The following is a 20,128-nucleotide window of genomic DNA, read 5'->3' as shown; positions in this document are numbered from 1 at the left end:
CACTCAGCCCGTTCTGGCCCCCGCCGGTGCCAGCGAGCTAGGGACCATCGCCATGGGACCAGGCTGGCCGGAAAGCGGGAATTTCACCGCGTGAGCGGGGAGGTTTCGACACTCGTCTTCGCGCTGCGGCGGGATGAAAACAGGCCTTTGGAAACTGTTCACGGGAAATCACCGGGGAGAGCCCCTCTTGCTACCCCAGAGCTCTGGGGCCCGCACATGGGGTAAATCCGAGCTCTGTCTGAATCCGGGTCCCGAGCTAGCAGCTCTTCCAGGGGCTCCCTTCTGGCTCTGGCTTTGACCAGCGAGTCCCTCCCGGCCCTGAGGAAAGCGTCCCAGAAACAGACATTTCTCTGGAACAGTTTCGTTTTGACGAATCAGCATTTTCTGACGGGGGCGGGGTGGGGGGGCAGTTCGTTGAAAATAGCCCCCGCAGCGCTACTTAATCACTAGCACAAGGATCAGTTCCTGGGCCAGGGGCCAGATGACCTTTCCCCCTTAGCTGTGCTGACCACAGGGGTCCCGCTCTGAATCTAGAGGGTACAAACGGCCAGTTGCTGCTTCCGGTTCCCGGCTGGGCCTTACTCCGTGTCCGCGGCCCCCCTGGCTGACAGCCCGCAGTGCGTGAGTTATTTGAAAAGACACCACTTCAGAACGGCTTTTTATTGATTTCACAGCCGTTCAGAATGATTAGCCTCATTTTACAGGTGGGGAAACCGAGGCACGGAGCGGGGAAGCAGGTCTCCCGAAGCCCAGCCCTCTAGTCACTCGGCGACCCTGCGAGCAAACCGTTCTGCTAACAGCGGCTGCCCGTCTCGCTGGTGCACGGTTCCACCCGCGCTCGGTCCCGGGGGCCATCGGCAGCAGATGTGCCCGGATCCCGGCTGAGCGTGGCGCTGTCATTGGGTGAGCAAATTCTCTCCCCCGCGGAGTCGCAGGCTGGGGCGTGTGGAAGAGAGGGAAGGTTTGATATTGATCGGAGGCCTGCTGGGTTGAGGGTCGGAGTGGATGTAACCCCATTAACCTCTGTCTAATTTGCTTCTTTGGTAGGGTTGCTGGCCTAGTGGATGGGGGGAAGCAGAGGCAGATTAGCCTCTGGGGCCCGTGCCCAGGGGCCCCGGCCAATTGGGGGGCCAGAGCCCTGGCTGAGCGGGGAAAGCCCCCAGGCCCCGACTCTGGTCCCCAGAGGCAGCGCCAGGCAGGCACGGCAGTGAGGGAAGCCCCCGGCGCCCCCCGGCCCTGTCCCCGGCAGAGGAAGCCCCAGCACCCGGCCCCCCGCTGCGGCCCTGGGACTGGAGGTGCTCTCACTCCCCGCTGTGGCCTGGGGCTGTGGCAGGGGGACAGAGCGTCTCCAGTCTTGGGGCCGGAACGGGGGGGACCCTGGATGGAACGGGGCGGTGCCCCGGGGAAGGGGAGAGCTGTAACCTGAGCGAAGAAACGCCCCCCCCCTGTTTGATTCCTCCTGTGTTCGGGGAGACGGGGCTTGGTACTTTGCAAATAAACGGAGCATCGAAGAACGAGCGGATTCCTCTCTCCCACTGCTCCTCCCCGCGGGAACAGCCCCCCAGGCCCTGCATTTTGGCCGGCAACTCAAGTCCAAGAAGCGGCGAGTCTGTCTTTACGTTGCTGGGTTTGGCCCTTTCGAGGCCCCCGCTGTCCCCTGCGGACGATCTTTGGGCGGCTCCTCCTCCGCGTGGCTCCCTCCGCCGCGTGGCACCGCGCAGAGCTGGTAGCAGGGAGGTACGTGGGCAAAGCCACCGCCGCGCGGCGTGAGGTCGATGTCTCGCGGGGGGACGGGGGACTTTAGGGTGAAGTTCTGCAGGATGGCGGTCAGGAAGATGAACAGCTCCATTCTGGCCAACTCCTGGCCCACGCAGCTTCGCTTCCCTAGGAAAGCGAGGGGTGAAATTAACCACGCCCCACCCTGGCTTTCTTTATAGCAAATCGCTACCACCTCGCCCTCCCAGGTTGCAGATGGGGAGAGGAGCCTGGCAGGGAACCGGCGGAGACCCAGCGGGGTAAGCGAAGGGAGCCGCAGCCTGGGGAGGCAGGGAGAGCGGGGTTCTGCTCCTGGCTTTGCGGCATGGCCTCAGACAGAAAGTAAGGTGTGTTCGTAACTTCGGGCTGGTCTGCGCCGGACAATGAGACCGACCCAGCTCCGGTGCTCGGGGGCGGGAAAAATCCAGCCCCCTGCGTGAGGCAGCTAAGCATGTCCCTGATCTTGGCTGGAGTCTGGGTGGCGCTCGGCGCGACGGGGCCCTGATCTCGGCTGGGGTCTGGGCGGTGCCCGGCGCGACGGGGCCCTGATCTTGGCCGGGGTCTGGGCGGCGCCCGGCCCGACGGGGCCCTGATCTCGGTCGGGGTCTGGGCAGTGCCCGGCGCGACGGGGCCCTGATCTCGGTCGGGGTCTGGGCAGCGCCCGGCGCGACGGGGCCCTGATCTCGGCCGGGGTCTGGGCAGTGCCCGGCGCGACGGGGCCCTGATCTCGGTCGGGGTCTGGGCAGCGCCCGGCCCGACGGGGCCCTGATCTCGGTCGGGGTCTGAGCAGCGCCCGGCGCGACGGGGCCCTGATCTCGGTCGGGGTCTGGGCAGCGCCCGGCGCGACGGGGCCCTGATCTTGGCCGGGGTCTGGGCAGTGCCCGGCGCGACGGGGCCCTGATCTCGGTCGGGGTCTGGGCAGCGCCCGGCATGACGGGGCCCTGATCTCGGTCGGGGTCTGGGCAGCGCCCGGCATGACGGGGCTCTGATCTCGGTCGGGGTCTGGGCAGTGCCCGACACGATGGGAGTCCCACTTTCTTACTGCTATGGGAACTGAATACGAACCTTCCTGCATCAGCTAAGCTAATGTGTAACTGAAATGGGTTAGAAGGAAGTTTGTTATTCTATATCTGCCCACGAGGGGCGCCTTTCCCGTATCTCAGAAGCTGCAGCTGGGGGCCGCCGGGCTCATGCGACGTCCCCTTCGCCCTCCCAGCTCTGTACCTGTGGAGAACGGCATGAAGGCCTCGTTCGCCTTGAGGCGACCCTGCTCGTCAAGGAAGCGCCCGGGGTCGAATCTCTCGGGGTCCCTGAAGCGGCCGGGGTCCCGCAGGACAGAGCTCAGCACCGGGAACACCTCCGTGCCCTGGCAGCAGAGAGGAGCAGAGGCAATGGGTAGAGCGGGGGGGGCGGGGTACGAGGACTCAGGACTCCTGGGTTCTATCCCTGGAGCGGCCCCTGACTCAGTCTCCCTCTCTGCAAAATGGGTCTAATGATCCCAATCTTGCTTTGCATGACGTGATTGGCGACAATTCCGCTCGCTTACCCCGGATTGAGATCGGTGTAACGCTGGCTCCAGTGGAGTTACTCCAGGCTGACATTCGGGGGGCGCGGAGCGGGGAAGGGAATCGCGAGCTGTTACCTTGGGAATGGCGTATCCCCTGAAATGGGTGTCCCGGGTCAGGGCGTGCGGGAGGTTCATGGGAATAACGTCGCTGAACCTCTGGATCTCATGAATGACGGCGTCGGTGTAGGGCATGCGGCTCCGGTCCTCCACTGCTGGCACGCGGCTACGCCCGATCACCCGGTTGATCTCCTGGGTCATCTTCTCTAGAGAGAGGCGAGCGGGACATAGAACACGGCACGGCTGGAGACGCCAGGACGCCCCATCGTGGGCCGGGGAATGGAAGGGCTTTGTTCCTGGCCGGTCCAAGAGCCTGCTATGCAGTACGGCCCGGGGCCTGCAGGGTGGTCTCGAGGGTCGCCCCATTGGCCAGGCAGCTTCGGTCCAGAGAGGACATGTGCATTGGGGTGGCTCCAGGGAGGTCAGCGGAGACGAGGTACGCCAGCTGCAGATCTGACGCCCCTGGGGTGAGGGGCCCGGCCCCCACGTTCAGAGAAGCCAGAATAACGCAGCCCAGTGTGTCCCTCCGGGGGTCAGCCAGCCAGTGACGCCCATTGGGTCCCTCACCGCGGAGAAGAGCGGGGTGACGACACGGGGGATTGTCTGCTCAGGCTACTGGAGCAGACAGACCCCGCGGTTCTTTCTGGCTCTCTAGCTCCTGGCCAAGGTATGACCCGGAGGGCCCCTTGAGAAGGGTGGAGGATGCTAACGTATGGGTAAGGGGAACGGGGCTGAGAACCATCAAACTCCTTCCACGTCGGAATACTCCAGATGGGGCCAAAAGTTACCACCCCCTCAGGCGGGATTCTCAGCTCCACCGGAGTCAAGGGAGCGAGGCCCATTGACGGTAGCTGGGGATCTGGCCCATTTATTCCAAGCTTGCAACCTAATTACCAGCTCCCCGCCCACTCAATTACCTTCTACCTCCGGGTGTTTCAGCAGGACCAGGAGTCCGTAGCGCAGGGTGGAGCTGACGAGCTCGGTGCCAACGAAGAACAGGTTGAACGCCGTCAGGACCAAGTTCCTGAGGTGGAATTCCGTGGCGGGGTTCAGAATTTCCTTGGAAAGCAGAGGCGGATACGTGGGTTATCACCGGGTAGGGACAGATCCTCAATTGATGCAAGTCAGCATAGCTCCATGGCGTTCAGTGGCCTTTGGATCCATCCCCAACCCCGTAGGCCGCTGCCCCTTTGAACAGTCATTTGACAGGTGGGGTGAGAGACTGAGCTGATGCCCCCAGCCCCTTGGATGCCACAAGGTGCCAGGTTACCATGGAGTTGCCAGGTTACCATGGAGTTGCCAGGTTACCACGGTGTTGCCAGGTTACCGTGGGGGCGCCAGGCTACCATGGAGGCGATAAGGGACCAAGGAGAGTCTAGGTGACTATGGAGGCCCTGTTGGAGAGCTGAAATGTATGGGTTACGTAGGAACAATAATGGTCAGGCCCAAGCCTGCGGGAAGTCACCATGTGTCTTAAGGTTTGATGAGTATTTCCACAGGGACTTGTTTATGGGCTAGGAGGGGAAATAAATGTCTGTTAACACCACAGGAGGGACCCGAGGAAAAACGGAGTGAGTTGCTTGCTAAATAACTGATGCTGGTGTGTTTATACGAGGGGCCCTCCCAGCCTGGGGCCAGAAGAAGAAGTTGAGATAAACAAAGTGCCATGAAGGACAAGAACAGGGAAGCAGAGAAGGGAAAAATAACCCTGCGCCAAGCAGCCAATCCGTGACGTGGTGGCTCTCTCTGGGTTGTGGGTGTGCTGATAATTAACCAGTGAAATGGCTAATCTCGTAGATGGGTGTGATGTATGCTGTGTGGGCGTCGCCGGGTTTCATGCTGATTGGAAGATATATAACGCTTAATGGCGATGGGGAGAAGGATAATGAATACGTGGGGGGGGGCACATATGTGCTAAAATATAAAGGGGTATTTGGAGTGTCGTAGGAACAATCCATCCTGACCCGCCTATGCCCCAGAAGAAGGTAACTGATCATTATAGTTATTGATTTATTTTGCCTATTTACTGCCCTAATAGTAGTTGTTAACCACAAGAAATGTTTTTGGTTCAAATCAAGGTTTGCATCCCTAAAGCTGGGTGTCTGAGCCCGAGCGGGTTACAGTACCCACATCAGCTGTACGAGACCATGGAGAGTCTAGGTTTCCATGGAGATTCTAGGTTTCCATGGAGATTCTAGGTTTCCATGATGGCACTAAGAGGCCGTGGAGATTCTAGGTTTCCATAGAGATTCTAGGTTTCCATGGCGGCACTAAGAGGCCGTGGAGATTCTAGGTTTCCATAGAGATTCTAGGTTTCCATAGAGATTCTAGGTTTCCATGGCGGCACTAAGAGGCCGTGGAGGTTCTAGGTTTCCATGGCGGCACTAAGAGGCCATGGAGATTCTAGGTTTCCATGGAGGCACTAAGACCGTGGAGATTGTAGATTTCCATGGAAGCACTCAGCGGTCATGGAAGCGCTAAGGTATCGTGGATGGACTCAGAGATTTACTAATGAATTATTCACTTGTGTTACCAGAGTGCTAGCAAGCCCTAGTCGTGGGTCAGGCCCCATTGTGCTCGGTGGTGTACAAAGACAGAACAAAAACGTGCTGCCCAAAGAGCTTCAGATCTCAGGATCAGGCAAGAGAGCACACCGGGGACACAGGGAACCCCGAGGCCATGCGGGCCAGCGTGATAGGCCGCGGTTCCAGCACACAAGCGGCAGAACAGTGGTCAGGTGTTTTGTGGGCATCAGGACAAAGGGGAGTTTAAAAACTTGCTTTGGTTCCCTGAAGTACGTGGCGATGCCTGAACCGTACGTGTGAAACAAAGGACACTGGGGCTCATCCGTCCGTCTTAGCTTCTCTCGGTCCAGACCTTTTCCATCTGGAGGAGGAAGCAGTCGATGAAATCCCGCGGGTTCTCACGGTCCAGAGATGCCTGCTTCGCTTTGATCCTCTCCAAGATGAAGCTGTTGATGTCCTCCAGGTCTCGGAAGATCTGTTTGTGGGCTCCCGGAAGGAAGCGCATGACCCAGGAAAACATCTCGTAGAGCTGTAGAGTGGGGTATGGAAAACGGTGTTAAAATGGGGCAGCTTTAAATGCTCCGGGGTTTCCTAGTCCTGCTGGCAGGCATGTGGCTCTACAGGGAAGCGACTAATCACAGACAGCCTGGAGAGGGTGGGGGGAGCTGTGCCTCGGTGCTTGAAGAGCAGCCTGTTTTGTCTCTCTCTGTTTCTGGGTTCTCATGTCTTATCGTTCCAAATTCTCCAAAACAGGGTTACATTGCAACCTTCCCCCAAGAGTGTTTGATGTTTTTATCCAACCTCTCTGTTGGTGTGTCGTGAACATAATATATAGGGCAGAGAAAACCAGGGGGACGCACGTGTGACACTCCAAACTCGGATTCTCTCGAACGCCAGCGTTTCAGAGGTTTCAAGGCCAGAAGATTACTCTCTAGTCTGATCTCCTTGTATATTTCCTGTTTCCTCTCATTCTCCCACACCGCCTCTTCCCCCCTCCAGACCCCGCCCCCACTCGCTCCTCTCTGCCCCTCCCCCCCATCGCTCGCCCTTATTTAAAAGGGATGGGGCTATCGCCCCCCAGGCTTGCAGTCCCTTCTAACCCTATGACTCTATGACAGAGGCCAGTGATACACTGAGGGTAGGAAAAGAAGTAAAGGGCTTGATCTGCAGCAAGGGAGTTTTCGGTTAGAGATTAGGAAACCCTCTCCAACTCTCTGGGGAGTTGAGAACAGGTGACGTAGGGGGCTGTGGAATCCCCGACATTGGCGGTTTTTAACAACGAGTTGAGGAGACGCCCGTCGGGGTCGATCTACGTTGACTTGGTCCTGCCTGAGCGCAGGGAGCTGGACTCGGTGACCTCTTGAGGTCCCTTCCAGCCCCACGTCTAGGAGTCTGTGGGACTGATTCTCAGGCTTCTCTGCCCCACTCCTGCAGGATAAAGGGGGCCGGGGTGGCCCTCTGGGGATCCTCCTCCAGGGGGTGTCTGGGAGCTCTGGGTCCTATCCCTGGCTCCTGGGCCGCTCACCTGTCCCCAGGTGGAGCTCAGCCGCACGAAGACCTGGTTAGTCTTGGCCAGCAAGTCGAGGAAGCTCTCGTCCGCGTAATCGAAGCGCTGGCCGAAGACGATGGAGCAGATGACGCTGGAGGCCGAGCGGCTCAGGAAGAAGGTGGGGTCGAAGGGCGAACCTGGAAGGAGAAGAGGGGATGGGACATTCAGCCCGTCCAGCGGCTTTGGTACCAGAACGTCTGACGGCTTCCAGCAGGGAGGGGCACAGGGCAGGGCATGAACGGGGAACGCCTGCAGCTGCTCCCCGACCCGGCCGGACAGAGGAACCCAGAAATAGACGCACCCTTGGTTTTCCTGAACTCCTCCACCAGGCGATGGGCCTCCTCCTGGATCCGCTCCTCCACGCTCCGCTGCCCCGGGCCGAAGTCCTGCAGCGCGGCGAGGGAGAACCGGCGCAGCTGCCGCCACCGCTCCCCGTTGGCGAAGAGCAGCCCTGGGGATCGGAGGGTTGTGCGAAGCGTCCCGTCAAGGGCACAGGAAAGGGAACCGGGAGCGCGGTGACTGGTCAGCCTGGAGGGGTGTGGGGAGCACTGCCTGTGCAGAGCGCTGGTGAGAACCCCGCTAAGGTGCGCCGTGCGTGTGGGTCTGTAGCTGGGGGAAAGAAGACAGCGGTGGACTTGCCCAAGCTGGCTCACTGAGTCAGTGGCAGAACCAGGGACAGAACCCAGGAGTCCTGGCTCCCAGCCCTCCCCTGCTCTAACCACTAGACCCCACTCCCCTCCCAGAGCCGGGGAGAGAACCCAGGAGTCCTGGCTCCCAGCCATCAGACCACACGCCTTATATGTGGCCTGCAGAACTCACCAAACCCCTGGACAACTTCCTCGAAGGCCGCCAGCCTCCCTCTCCCGCTGAACTCGTCGGCTCGATCCTCGAGGGCCTCCTTCACGGCCTCGTACCCCCACAGGACCACGACCCGCCGGGGGCCCAGATGTACCGTGAAGACTGGGCCGTACTTGTCCCGGAGCTGCGGTAGAAACCAGGGCGGGTGCGGAATTGAGAGCTGAATCCGTCTCCAGGTGCTAGTCTCTTTCAGGGGCGTGATTTGCTATGGGGCAGGAGGGCAGTTGCCCCCCTCCCCCGGACCTTGCTTTGCCCCCATGCCCAGCTTTTCATAGGCCTGCACGCACCGGGTTTTGCCCTCTTCCTTGGCCAGACTTTGCAGGCTATAATCGAATCCCATGTGAAGTTCTACACGCTGACACAAATTCCCGCCCGCCCCCGTCGCATTTTTCCGAAGTGCCGCCCCTGGATTGCAGTCGCTGAGCGTATCGATTGGCTTTCTCGCTGACATGCTGTTCGTGCAGCCACCGCCCGGCTCGGCTGGTGAACCGTGCAAAAATCCTTTCACGGTTATTTATCTATACAAGCCACCGCCCCGTGTCCTCCCCCTCGCTCGCTCACCCCACCCAGCCCCTAAACTCTCCTTGGCTCCAAATATCCGCCCACGCCTCACGCCCGCGCCTGTGCAACAGCGCACAAAGCTGAGATGCGGTGACCTCTGGGGCAGACTGCATCCATCGCCTGGTGTTCCGCGCTATATGGACGTACAGTGCCTAGCGCACCGGGGTCGTGAGCGTTGTTTAGGGCTCCCAGGCCTACGTAATAAGGGGGGGGGATAAATCAAGAGGCCATGCTGCCTAGCAGCACAGGGGAGAGAATTTGAGCCGAGGATACCGCAGCAAACCCTTATCCTCGTGCGGGAACGGTTCCCGGTGGCGGTGAAGGATGCTAGGATTCCTTTCACAGTCGCAGTAGCAGGCTCCTAACCGCTCCCTGGGAAGAGCAAACGCGGGATGCAGGCAGACGGGACCTACCTCCCTGAGCGAATTCACCATCCCCTCAGCTTTCAGCTGTAGCGCGTTGCCCAGGAAAGGCAGGGGAGCGGGGCCGGGGGGAAGGTGGCTTCCTCGGGACCTTGGTCTGCGCACAAGGAGGTAGATCAGGCCGGAAATACAGAGCAGCAGCAGAAGAGTGGTTATGTATCCGCCCCCCATCGGGTCCTGCGGCTGTGTGTCGCGGACGTCAGCCGGAGAGGTCTCTGGTCCGCGTTCTGCGGGAACTCCGACTGGATGATCAAAATAATCCCGCTCTGGCTGTAGGATCTACGAGAAGCAGCCGAGCTGCTCGGCGAAGGCGTCCCGGCAGCCCGGGGATCCCAGGCTTTATACTGGCTGGTTTCAGGCCGGCTGGGCGGTATTTACCCAGGAGGGGTTGTAACTTGCATCGGGTGCATACGGTTCTTATCTGGGGCCGCTGGCGTTGTTCAAACATGGGCGCAGCCGAGAGCGGGTTTGGATCAGACCAAAGCCATGGTGGGTGCTTGGAGGACTCAACCGCCGGGTGATCCAGCCAGGATACGGCTTTGGGTCGTCCATTCCCCTGATAAGGGGACTGAGGGGAAGGTCTTGTGGTGAAAGCCCCAGGCTGAGACTCGGGGGATCTGGCTTCAATTCTTCTCTGCCACAGAGTCCCTGTGAAACCTTGGGCAAGCACCTGCCTCTCCGTGCCTCAGTTTCCCCATTTGTGAAGGCCCTGATCTTGGCCAGGGTCTGGGCGGCGCCCGGCCCGACGGGGCCTTGATCCCGGTCGGGGCCTCAAGATGCGGTCATAACACCTGTAATACTAACCGTACGAAACCAGGCATCCTCATCACCAGCTGTGCGTTAAGGCACACGACTGACATCTGTCCGCGTGGTTCTTTCTCTCTCCGCTTCTCCCGCAGGGGAGCACCGTGTGTGCGGGGGGTGGGGGCTGTGTATTGTACACAAGCTCAGGGGATTGCGTCTGTTTCATTCTGACTCGTGGGACCCTTCTGCCAGGTGGAGCCGGCAGCCAAGGCAGGGGTCAGTCCTGAGGGTTTGCTCTTAACAACAGCCCTGACCCCGTCACCTGGGAAAACCTCCCGCCCTCCCTAGGCTGCTCTAGGAGGCAGGACTTCCCCACTCGCGAGCACGGAGTCTGTGTGCAGCAAAGAAAGGGGAAAGGAAGGACTGTCCCTTTAACACGCCACCCTCCTTCCCTGCACCCCAGTCAGCCGGTTAGCGAAGATGCAGAGTTCAGAGGTGCGTTCCCGGGGGATCGAACAATGCAACTGGCTCTCAGCCCCCGCTGGCCACCGCCGCTCGCGGGACAGCCCGTTCTCATGTCCCGCCACGTAACCCAGCCCTCGGGGAACCCCCCATGTAGCCAGTGAGGTGACCCCCCATCCCAAGCAGGGCCTGCTGCATTCAGCCCCGGTGCTCCTTCCTTGTACAATGGGGGTCACCGGTCCTTCCCCCCCGGCCTTCAAACCCTCCGTGATCTGTCACCCCGAACCGGCCAGCAAAATGTTCAAGTACATTTTGTTCATGTGCCAGCAATGCCCCTCTGCCATGTCCATTGGCCAAACCGGACAGTCCCTACGTAAAGGAGTAAATGGACACAAATCAGACATGGGGAATGGTACCATACAAAAGCCAGTAGGTGAACACTTCACTCTCCCTGGACATTCGATAGCAGATTTAAAAGTAGCCAGACTGGAACAAAAAAACTTCAGAAACAGACTTCGAAGAGAAACTGCAGAACTAACATTCATTTGCAAATTCAACACCATTAATTGGGGCTTGAATAGGGACTGGGAGTGGCCTCTCCTGGAATTGACACCTCCTCCTCTATTATTGGGAGTGGACCACATCCACCCTGATGGAATTGGCCCTGTCAGCACTGGGTCTCCACTTGCTCTGCATGGGCCAGTGTCTAGTGCCTGCATCTGGATCGCTCACTCCACGCAGCTGAAGAACCAGTCGGAACAGGGCTGCACTCGTCAATGGCTATTCCTCGTTAGCAGTACGGCAGTGTCTGTGGAGCTCGGCTGAGACCGGGCACAGGACAGCCAGGGAGGGGGAAGGGACACAGTCCCTGCACACCCGAATGAACTCCCGCAGGAAACCGAGAACAGACAGAAACCCCCCAGCTCTGACCTCCCCGGCCTCGGCCTCCCAGGAAACCTGCCCGACACCTTCACGAGATGCGCCCGGGAGCGTCAGTTCAGCACTGCGCTCGGCCCCAAAGATCCGAGCCTGAAGAGACGCACTGAACTGATGGTTCTCTGCCGCGCTCCGTAACCCACCAACCCCGCTTCGGCCTGAGTCATCTTGTGCAAAGAGAAGAACAGGAGGACTTGTGGCACCTTAGAGACTAACAAATTTATTAGAGCATAAGCTTTCGTGGACTACAGCCCACTTCTTCGGAAAGCTTATGCTCTAATAAATTTGTGAGTCTCTAAGGTGCCACAAGTACTCCTGTTCTTCTTTTTCCGGATACAGACTAACACGGCTGCTACTCTGAAACTTGTGCAAAGAGTTTGCTCTGGGTCTATCGTGTAGGCCTTGCTGGAGCCCTGGGCATAACCACAGGCTGGGCTTGGCAGAAGAGCAATGCAGTCCAGGAAGCCGAGGATACCCGCTGGGTGCAAAAAAACCCAGATCTCTCCAGTAGCTCTGTACACAGATTCCTAGGCGATTGCACCAGAACTGCCCGACCCCTCCTGAGATAAGGAGCCATTGACAGGATAATAGAGGACGGTGTTTTGTTCCAACAGCAGGTAGGAGGAGAAAGGTGGTAACCAGGAATGCCTGGAGCGTGTTTGTATCAGTGCATGAAAGGAGAAGTCCTAGGAGGGGCATCTCTGTAGGGGACGGGCCCCTGGTGTCCGACGGAGCCTTTGCCACTGTCCCGGGCAGACGTGTGACCCATCAGACAGGCGCTATACGGTGCTTTCCTGACAATAAACCTGGCCGAGCACCTTGGCCACCGACCCGAGCCCGGGCTCCGTCCTCACAGAAAGCCTGGAGGGCTGCTGGCCTGGTGATTGCCCCGCCCGCGCGGGCGCTCCGAGAACAGCAGCACTCAGGAGCTGGCACAACCCGGCAGCGAGGACCTGGCACCGGGACGCGCCGAGCACCTTCCCCGGGCCTGGCGAAGAGCTCCACGGAGCCCGTGATTCTCACAGCAGATGGGGACCGTGCAAGGGGGACTGGGGCAGTGTTACAGCACACGCCGGTGCACACTCGCCTTGCACGCCCACCGCTCGCCCCGGTGCAAACAGACAGGGGAGCGGTTGTACGGCTGCTGTGCACACAACCTTGCAGTGACCTGGGGGGGGGAGGGGAGCAGTTGCTGGTGTCCCTGGGGGGGTAGATCAGGTTCTACCACTTCGCTGCTTCTCCTCTCCTCAGTGGGGGTTGGGGCTTGGCTCAGCCGCTGGCTGTGAGCTCCTCTCCGCCGAGCAAGGACAGAGTCTACAGCGGGTCCTTGGCTCCGGAAAATGGGGGAATGACACAGCAGAAAAAATGCAAACAGCTGCCCTCATCCATCGCACACAGCTGGGACCGAACCCAGGAGTCCTGGCTCCCAGCCCCCTGCTCTAACCACTAGCCCCCACTCCCCTCCCCGAGCCAGGGATAGAACCCAGGAGTCCTGGCTCCCAGCCCCCCTGCTCTAACCACTAGGCCCCACTCCCCTCCCCGAGCCAGGAATAGAACCCAGGAGTCCTGGCTCCCAGCCCCCTGCTCTAACCACTAGCTCCCACTCCCCTCCCCGAGGATAGAACCCAGGAGTCCTGGCTCCCAGCCCCCCTGCTCTAACCACTAGCCCCCACTCCCCTCCCCGAGCCGGGGATAGAACCCAGGAGTCCTGGCTCCCAGCCCCCCTGCTCTCACCACTAGCCCCCACTCCCCTCCCCTCCCCGAGGATAGAACCCAGGAGTCCTGGCTCCCAGCCCCCTGCTCTAAACACTAGCCCCCACTCCCCTCCCTGAGCCAGGGATAGAACCCAGGAGTCCTGGCTCCCAGCCCCCCTGCTCTCACCCACTAGCCCCCACTCCCCTCCCCGAGCCAGGGATAGAACCCAGGAGTCCTAGCTCCCAGCCCCCTGCTCTCACCACTAGCCCCTGTCGTAGAATAGGAGGGAGATCCGGCTGGGGCTGTCCACAGCATCACAGCTTGTAAAGCCCTGGTGTAATACGCTGCTTAACAAGCCCATTGGCTGCGTCGCTGGCCTGCCAAGTCCTGCACCAGCCTCCGTTTCCACACGGATTTCAGCCGCAGGGCGGGAGCCTGGCAGGGGTCGGGGGGGAGGGGGCAGAGGCTCACACAGTGGCAGGCGTGAGCGAGGGCTGTGAAGGGACAGAGCTCAGGAGCAGACCGGGTTGGCACAGACACGCACAGCGCCTGGCACGGCTTTGCCCCCAAAGGATCCCGCCTGGGATCAATGGGGCCAGATCCCAGCTGGTGTGAATGGGCCGTGGCTCCATTGGAGTCAGTGGGGCCAGATCCCAGCTGGTCCGAATGGGCCGTGGTTCCCATTGGGGTCTATGGGGCCAGATCCCAGCTGGTGTGACTGAGGGTCACTTTACAACGGAGCTCCGCCAACTGACCCTAATACGCTGCCCTGCTCCAGACCAGACTGGCGCTGCTCCATTCCTAGGGCGCGAGCCGGCTTTACACGGAACATCCCTCATTGAAATCGAATTGAGCGTAATGCAGTGCTGGAGTTGCACGCCCCTTATGTGTCAGCCAAGTTCATTCCCGGTCTTTAATCATCTAGTAACCGATGGACTTAATGTGCAATCCGCTTGTTGATAAGAGGGAGGTTCATGGTGAATCGACTAGCAAAATAAAGAAAAACAGAGAGGGGGGGAAAGCAATACAGATTGCCATGATCCTGAGGTTACAAGGATGAATGAGCAGAATTTTGGGGCCAGATCCCAGCTGGTGTGAATGGGCCGTAGCTCCACTGGGGTCAATGGGGCCAGATCCCAGCTCTTGGCCCATGAGCTAGACAGGGACAATTATACTGTTTCTTTTTGGTTCATGTTCCCGTTTGCTTTTTGAGTGACTAGAACGCAGGGACAGACAGGAGCCGGCTGGTGCCAGTGTTAACCTCGAACAAGATCTACGTAAACAGAGACGGCTACACTCACTGTCTTCTTCCAGTTCTCCCGCCGTACCAGTCCCCATTGCAAACTCTCGCCGCTCGAACACAGCGCTGCTAGCCATGGCCAAAGAATAGCCCTGATTCCCATTCACCTCCTTCCTTCGTAGCTCCTGAAAGGAGGAGGTTGGGTCATTAAGCCTTTCTGGCTCAGTGTCCTGGTGTGTCTATGGGCAGGGAGGGATGGATGGATGGAGGGGTGTCTATGGGCAGGGAGGGATGGATGGATGGAGGGGTGTCTATGGGCAGGGAGGGATGGATGGGTGGATGGATGGATGGAGGGGTGTCTGTGGGGATAGATGGAGATATAAAGGGGATGTGGGGCTAGATAGTGAACAACCGTCAATGGATAGATAGATGCGCTACAAATATGATTGACAGGTAAGGTAGGCGAGGTGATATCTGTTATTGGACCGGCTTCTGCTGGTGGGCGGGACGAGCTCTGGAGCCGTGACCCGAGCGTGTGAGCTCAGTGCAAGGCGGGATGCTGATGTCCCGTCGCCCCCGAACGGGTCCCTTTCCCTCTCGCCAGCGGCACGGGGAGGGAACTCCGGACGGTGTTAGAACAAAAGTTTCAGTCGCTATCTGCCATTCCCAGGCTCTAACCCCGCCCCGGCCCCGCCGTGTATATTTAATCGAAGGTTTCGAGGTTTTGCCCGGGGTGCGGGCCCTGGTACTAACCCAGCCGAGATCTCCGGATAGCAATCCCGCTTCTTGTTACTGGACAGTGCCTGAGTCTAAATGAGCCCCCCAGCTGGCCACGTTCCTCTCCCCGATCGTCCACGCTGCCCCGGCGAGCGACCCGCGGATACCCCGTGTCCGGGAAGGGAGCAGCTTCATCCCACTCACACTAACGAATCCTGAGAGATTTCAGCGGCTTTTGTCCCAGTTCTGCCAGCTCTTGGCCCTGGCCACAGCAACCCGTGACTGCCCCTCATGCTGCACTTTTACCCTAGGCGTCCCACTTGGCACCGGCCTTGCTGTGCTCAGCTTTCCCCGGCCGTTATCGGACAGTTCTGTGTACCCGGCGGAGTTGGACTTTTGTGAGTTTGCAGCGAGCGGAGGACGGGGCACAGCTCATCCTGCTCGTTGGCCTGAGCGAACGCCCTGGCATACTTCAGACCCCCCCAGCTCCGAGCGCCGGCCCCTGCACCCTCCTCGCCTCGCCTCGCTTTCCATGGGGGCGGAACAAGAGATGCCAAGTTCAAAGCAAGCGTCGTTTGCCGACTGGAAGGAAGAAGCCGCTGGTGGGTTATGGTGAAGCATGCATCGGCTGGGGAGATCTGTCCACGCACACCTCCCCGGCACCAGAGGCTTTCACAATGTTGACAAACAAGAAGATAATTAGTGGGCATGTGACTGATGGATTAGAGAAGTGTTTGCCCGGGGCCGTTATGCAATGCAGGAGGCAGGGCCAAACCCGACTTGGAGTAGATATATACGAGGGCAGTCCAGGCTGGCTAACCGCACTGGGGAAGTGACTCCACACACCATGGAGCTGGCTGGAGCCATCACCATCTTCCTGGGCATCTACGTGTCCTGCCTCCTCGTCATCTCCACCTGGAGAAAGCAGTCGCGCTACGGGAACCTGCCCCCCGGGCCCACTCCCCTCCCGCTGATCGGGAACTTCCTGCAGATGAAGGTGGGAGAAACCCTAAAATCACTGGAGAAGGTGAGTCACCGAGAGCCGCTGCAAGCGACCGGCGGCGACTGACCGGAGAATGGGTCAGGAGCCAGCTCTCGGACAGGCCGTTTCATTTGAAAGTCTGTCTGTCTATCGCTATATATACCTGTCTACACCCCATCTCTCTGTCTACCCATCCCCAGACACCCCACCTCTGCGTCTACCCATCCCCACATCCCCAGACACCCCATCTCTGCGTCTACCCATCCCCACATCCCCAGACACCCCATCTCTCTGTTTACCCATCCCCAGACACCCCATCTCTGCGTCTACCCACCCCCACATCCCCAGACACCCCATCTCTGCGTCTACCCATCCCCAGACACCCCATCTCTGCAGTCTACCCACCCCCACATCCCTAGACACCCCATCTCTGCAGTCTACCCACCCCCACATCCCTAGACACCCCATCTCTGCGTCTACCCATCCCCAGACACCCCATCTCTGCGTCTACCCACCCCCACATCCCCAGACACCCCATCTCTGCGTCTACCCACCCCCACATCCCCAGACACCCCACCTCTGCGTCTACCCACCCCCACATCCCCAGACACCCCATCTCTCTGTCTACCCATCCCCAGACACCCCATCTCTGCGTCTACACATCCCCAGACACCCCACCTCTGCGTCTACCCACCCCCACATCCCCAGACACCCCATCTCTGCATCTACCCATCCCCAGACACCCCACCTCTGCATCTACCCATCCCCACATCCCCAGACACCCCATCTCTGCGTCTACCCATCCCCAGACACCCCACCTCTGCATCTACCCATCCCCACATCCCTAGGCACCCCATCTCTGCGTCTACCCACCCCCACATCCCCAGACACCCCATCTCTGCGTCTACCCATCCCCAGACACTCCATCTCTGCAGTCTACCCACCCCCACATCCCTAGACACCCCATCTCTGCAGTCTACCCACCCCCACATCCCTAGACACCCCACCTCTGCATCTACCCGTCCCCACATCCCCAGACACCCCATCTCTGCGTCTACCCATCCCCAGACACCCCACCTCTGCATCTACCCATCCCCACATCCCTAGGCACCCCATCTCTGCGTCTACCCACCCCCACATCCCCAGACACCCCATCTCTGCAGTCTACCCACCCCCACATCCCTAGACACCCCATCTCTGCAGTCTACCCACCCCCACATCCCCAGACACCCCATCTCTGCGTCTACACATCCCCAGACACCCCATCTCTGCGTTTACCCATCCCCAGACACCCTGCCATCTAACTCTGTCCATCCCCATGTCTATCTATCTATCTAATCCCCATACACCCCGTCTGTCTGTCTGTCTATCTATGTAGCTATCCCCAGGCTCACCCCTCTAGCTAGTTAACTAGCCAATCACTCCCCTAGCCCTCTCTCTGTCTAGTTACATACCAGCCACCATAGATACCAGGCGCTCTCTCTGTGTCTTTCTATTTAAATCCCCACAGCTATGCCTGTCTCTGTCTCTTGGCTGTGAATACACTCTGTATTCAGATCAGTTGTATCTTGGCCCCACATGCTCGTCTCCACGACTCCATTCCTCAAAGAGCACCTGGCCGGGGATGACTGTAGATCTCTGCTGATCAGTTGCCGTGTTACCCGCTCGACAACTCAGTTTGTGTTTCCGAGGCTTCAGCAGCCACGAAATCAATCACACAGCCGGTGCCGATGGACGTCTCCTTTCACTGCTAAGAATAGCACTGTCTGTGTTTGTACAGCGCCTGGCGCGGTGGGATCCTGGTCCAGGAGACGGGGTCTTAGGTGTCACTGCAATACAGATCATAAAGGATAATCACGGGGTGGGGAATAAAAAGATTTTCGTGGCAAGATTTTCCAACAGGAAGTTGAGTTTTCAACCACATATAATTGCTTGTGGAAAAGTCGGCTTTGTGTGAACATTGCCGGGGGGGGAGGAGGGTCAGGAAAACAAATAATTTCAGCTGAAAATTAAAAATCTTTTGGTTTCCAGAAGGTTTTGGCCCAAAATATATAATTTTTTTTAGTTTGTCAATTTTAAGCCAAGAATTTTTCCATTTTTGGCAGTTTTCAAGGCAAACTTTTTTCAGGTTTCAGCCAAAAAAAAATCCCATTTGAAGCCAAAAATGTTTCTGTTTTCAGCCTAAATTGTTTCTGGTTTTGGCAGGATATTTTTTGGGGGGTGGAGGTGGGGGTGGGGTGGAATTTTTGGCTGCCCAAACCCAAAAAGGTTGTTTTTCATTTTTTTGACAAAAAGTCGCCCTTTTCCGTGGAACCGGTTCCCATTTCCTACCCCCCTCTGATCACCTTTCCCGTACAGCTGAGTGAGAAGTACGGCCCGGTGTTCACCGTCTATTTCGGGTCCAAGCCCATCGTGGTGCTGTGCGGGCATGAGGCAGTGAAGGAAGCGCTGGTGGACCAGGCCGAGGAGTTTAGCGGGAGAGCCCACATGCCGACTGTCGAGAAGAACTTTCACGGCTTTGGTGAGGAGCAGGCGAGGTGCCATAAACCAGATCCCCGGCTGGTCCAAATCCACACAGTGGAATGACGCCAGCTCTGGATCTGGCCCACTTCCAGCGTTTGCTGAGGTGATCCCAAGCTGACAGGCTGTAGGACTGCTCGGGGGATCAGGAGAACAAAGACCCCTCCATGCTCCCCGAGTGTGAAGCTTTGCATGTTTCACGGGGGTGGGGGAGGAGGCGGTGCCCTTTTAAACACGCATGGTCCTATCACGCCATTGTGTGTCCAGATTCGCCGCAAGCTTTGCACCAACCAGCCAATGCAAACCCCCCCCAGCCCGATTGAACCCCCCAGAAGAGCCGGGTTGGTGCATTTTGCGCCACTGGACCAGAGCTGGGACCTTCCCTGAGCCACAGCCCCTCGCTCCTTTCAACGGCCGTTCTCCTTCCTGGGCTGAAACCCTTCGTCTCCCCCAGGGGTGGTTTTTGCCAACGGGGAGCGGTGGCGCCAGCTGCGCCGGTTCTCCCTCACCGTCCTGCGGAACTTCGGCATGGGGAAGAAAAGCATCGAGGAGCGGATCCAGGAGGAGGCCCAGTTCCTGCTGGAATCCTTTCGAAATACAAAAGGTGACTCAGCGGAGAGGCGCTCCCCCTACTCCCCCGGGGATCGGCTCCAGCCCGGGCACCACCCAAGTCCCGCTCGAGCGCTGGTGTGAGGATTTACCCGGCGGCGGGGCTGCTGGCTGCCTCTCCGCGCAGGGATGAACGTCGCCCGCTTTGAGTTTCCTCCATGCGCAGAGGGATGTTAAAAAAACCAACCACAGGGCATGTTTAGTCTTGAGAAAAGACGACAGAGGGGTGTGGGGGAGGCGGGGACCCAAGAACAGTCTTCAGATCTGTTCAGGGCTGTTACAAAGAGGACGGGGATCAGCTGCTCTCCGTGTCCACTGAAGGTCGGAGAAGATGTCATGGGCTTAATCCACAGCCAGGGAGATCTAGGTTAGATATTGGGGAAAACTTTCTCACTCGCAGGGGAGCGAAGGAGGTTGTGGGATCCCCGCCACGCAGGTTTTTAAGAACAGGTGGGACAACCCCCTGTCAGGGCTGGGCTAGGGTTAGTCGGCGCGGGGGGCGGGACTCGATCGCTCACCCCACGGCATCGTAGCAATGTCGGGCTGGAACGACTCGGGCAGACAGATCTGGATTGAAAGGTTGTGTAGCACAGCATACAGGACAGGACACCTCTGTACCTCCCCTGGCGTCTCTGTGTGGAGTCACAGATTCCAAGGGGAGGCGGAACCGCTCCAAAGATCTAGTCTGACCTCGGGCACAACACCGGCCCGAGAAGTCCCCGGAACGATTCCGGTTTGAACTGTTATGAAGCATCCGAATCCGCTCCTAAACTCCCTGCATGTTGGCGGCTCCTCTTCCCCCAATGACCGCACGACCCCCTTCCCTTCTCTCCCCCCCTACGCCAGCGGAACCTTTTGACCCGACCTTCTTCCTGAGCCGGGCCGTCTCCAACGTCATCTGCTCCATCGTCTTTGGCGACCGCTTCGAC

General features: G+C 58.9%; 2 protein-coding genes across 3 annotated transcripts in view; one reads left to right on the top strand and one right to left on the bottom strand.

Annotated features, from left to right (window-relative positions):
* Window positions 1-391: 391 nt before the first annotated feature.
* LOC101945897 (cytochrome P450 2G1-like) lies at window positions 392-15,474 on the bottom strand. Of its 2 annotated transcripts, XM_065571645.1 has the most exons (10): window positions 15,125-15,474; window positions 14,433-14,556; window positions 8,273-8,435; window positions 7,755-7,904; window positions 7,430-7,590; window positions 6,257-6,433; window positions 4,297-4,438; window positions 3,398-3,585; window positions 2,980-3,121; window positions 395-1,884 (listed from the first exon to the last, which is right to left on the bottom strand). In XM_065571645.1, exons 2-10 carry the CDS (start codon window positions 14,532-14,534, stop codon window positions 1,616-1,618), a joined length of 1,494 nt encoding a protein of 497 aa, XP_065427717.1. In that variant the 5' UTR covers window positions 14,535-14,556; window positions 15,125-15,474; the 3' UTR covers window positions 395-1,615. The 2 variants fall into 2 exon arrangements, with proteins under 2 accessions (XP_065427718.1, XP_065427717.1); XM_065571646.1 differs by lacking the exons at window positions 14,433-14,556; window positions 15,125-15,474 and adding an exon at window positions 9,286-11,629 and having other exon boundaries at window positions 392-1,884.
* Window positions 15,475-15,699: 225 nt separating this feature from the next.
* The window catches only part of LOC101940161 (cytochrome P450 2G1-like), an 11,879-nt gene continuing 7,450 nt past the window's right edge, over window positions 15,700-20,128 (top strand). The window contains exons 1-4 of the mRNA XM_008175065.4: window positions 15,700-16,115; window positions 18,429-18,591; window positions 19,045-19,194; window positions 20,046-20,128. The exon at window positions 20,046-20,128 is cut by the window's right edge and continues 78 nt beyond it. Coding sequence (XP_008173287.2) covers window positions 15,843-16,115; window positions 18,429-18,591; window positions 19,045-19,194; window positions 20,046-20,128 — 669 coding nt within the window. The 5' untranslated portion in view covers window positions 15,700-15,842. The remainder of the gene's footprint in view (window positions 16,116-18,428; window positions 18,592-19,044; window positions 19,195-20,045) is intronic.

The sequence above is a fragment of the Chrysemys picta genome, chromosome 17 (assembly GCF_011386835.1).
Source record: "Chrysemys picta bellii isolate R12L10 chromosome 17, ASM1138683v2, whole genome shotgun sequence".
Taxonomy (NCBI): Eukaryota; Metazoa; Chordata; order Testudines; family Emydidae; genus Chrysemys; species Chrysemys picta.
Note: the sequence above shows the minus strand (reverse complement) of the source record. Positions and strands in the feature narration are given on the sequence as shown.

What these genes read in the sequence shown, in the direction of transcription:
- LOC101945897 (XM_065571646.1), bottom strand. Translation starts at nt 9,465, where the DNA reads ATGGGGGGCGGATACATAACCACTCTTCTGCTGCTGCTCTGTATTTCC. An exon ending in TGGTGAATTCGCTCAGGGAG is followed by an intron (nt 8,436 to 9,285) that starts GTAGGTCCCGTC and finishes TTTCTACCGCAG; the next exon opens with CTCCGGGACAAGTACGGCCC. An exon ending in TGAGCTCCACCTGGGGACAG is followed by an intron (nt 6,434 to 7,429) that starts GTGAGCGGCCCA and finishes CCCACTCTACAG; the next exon opens with CTCTACGAGATGTTTTCCTG.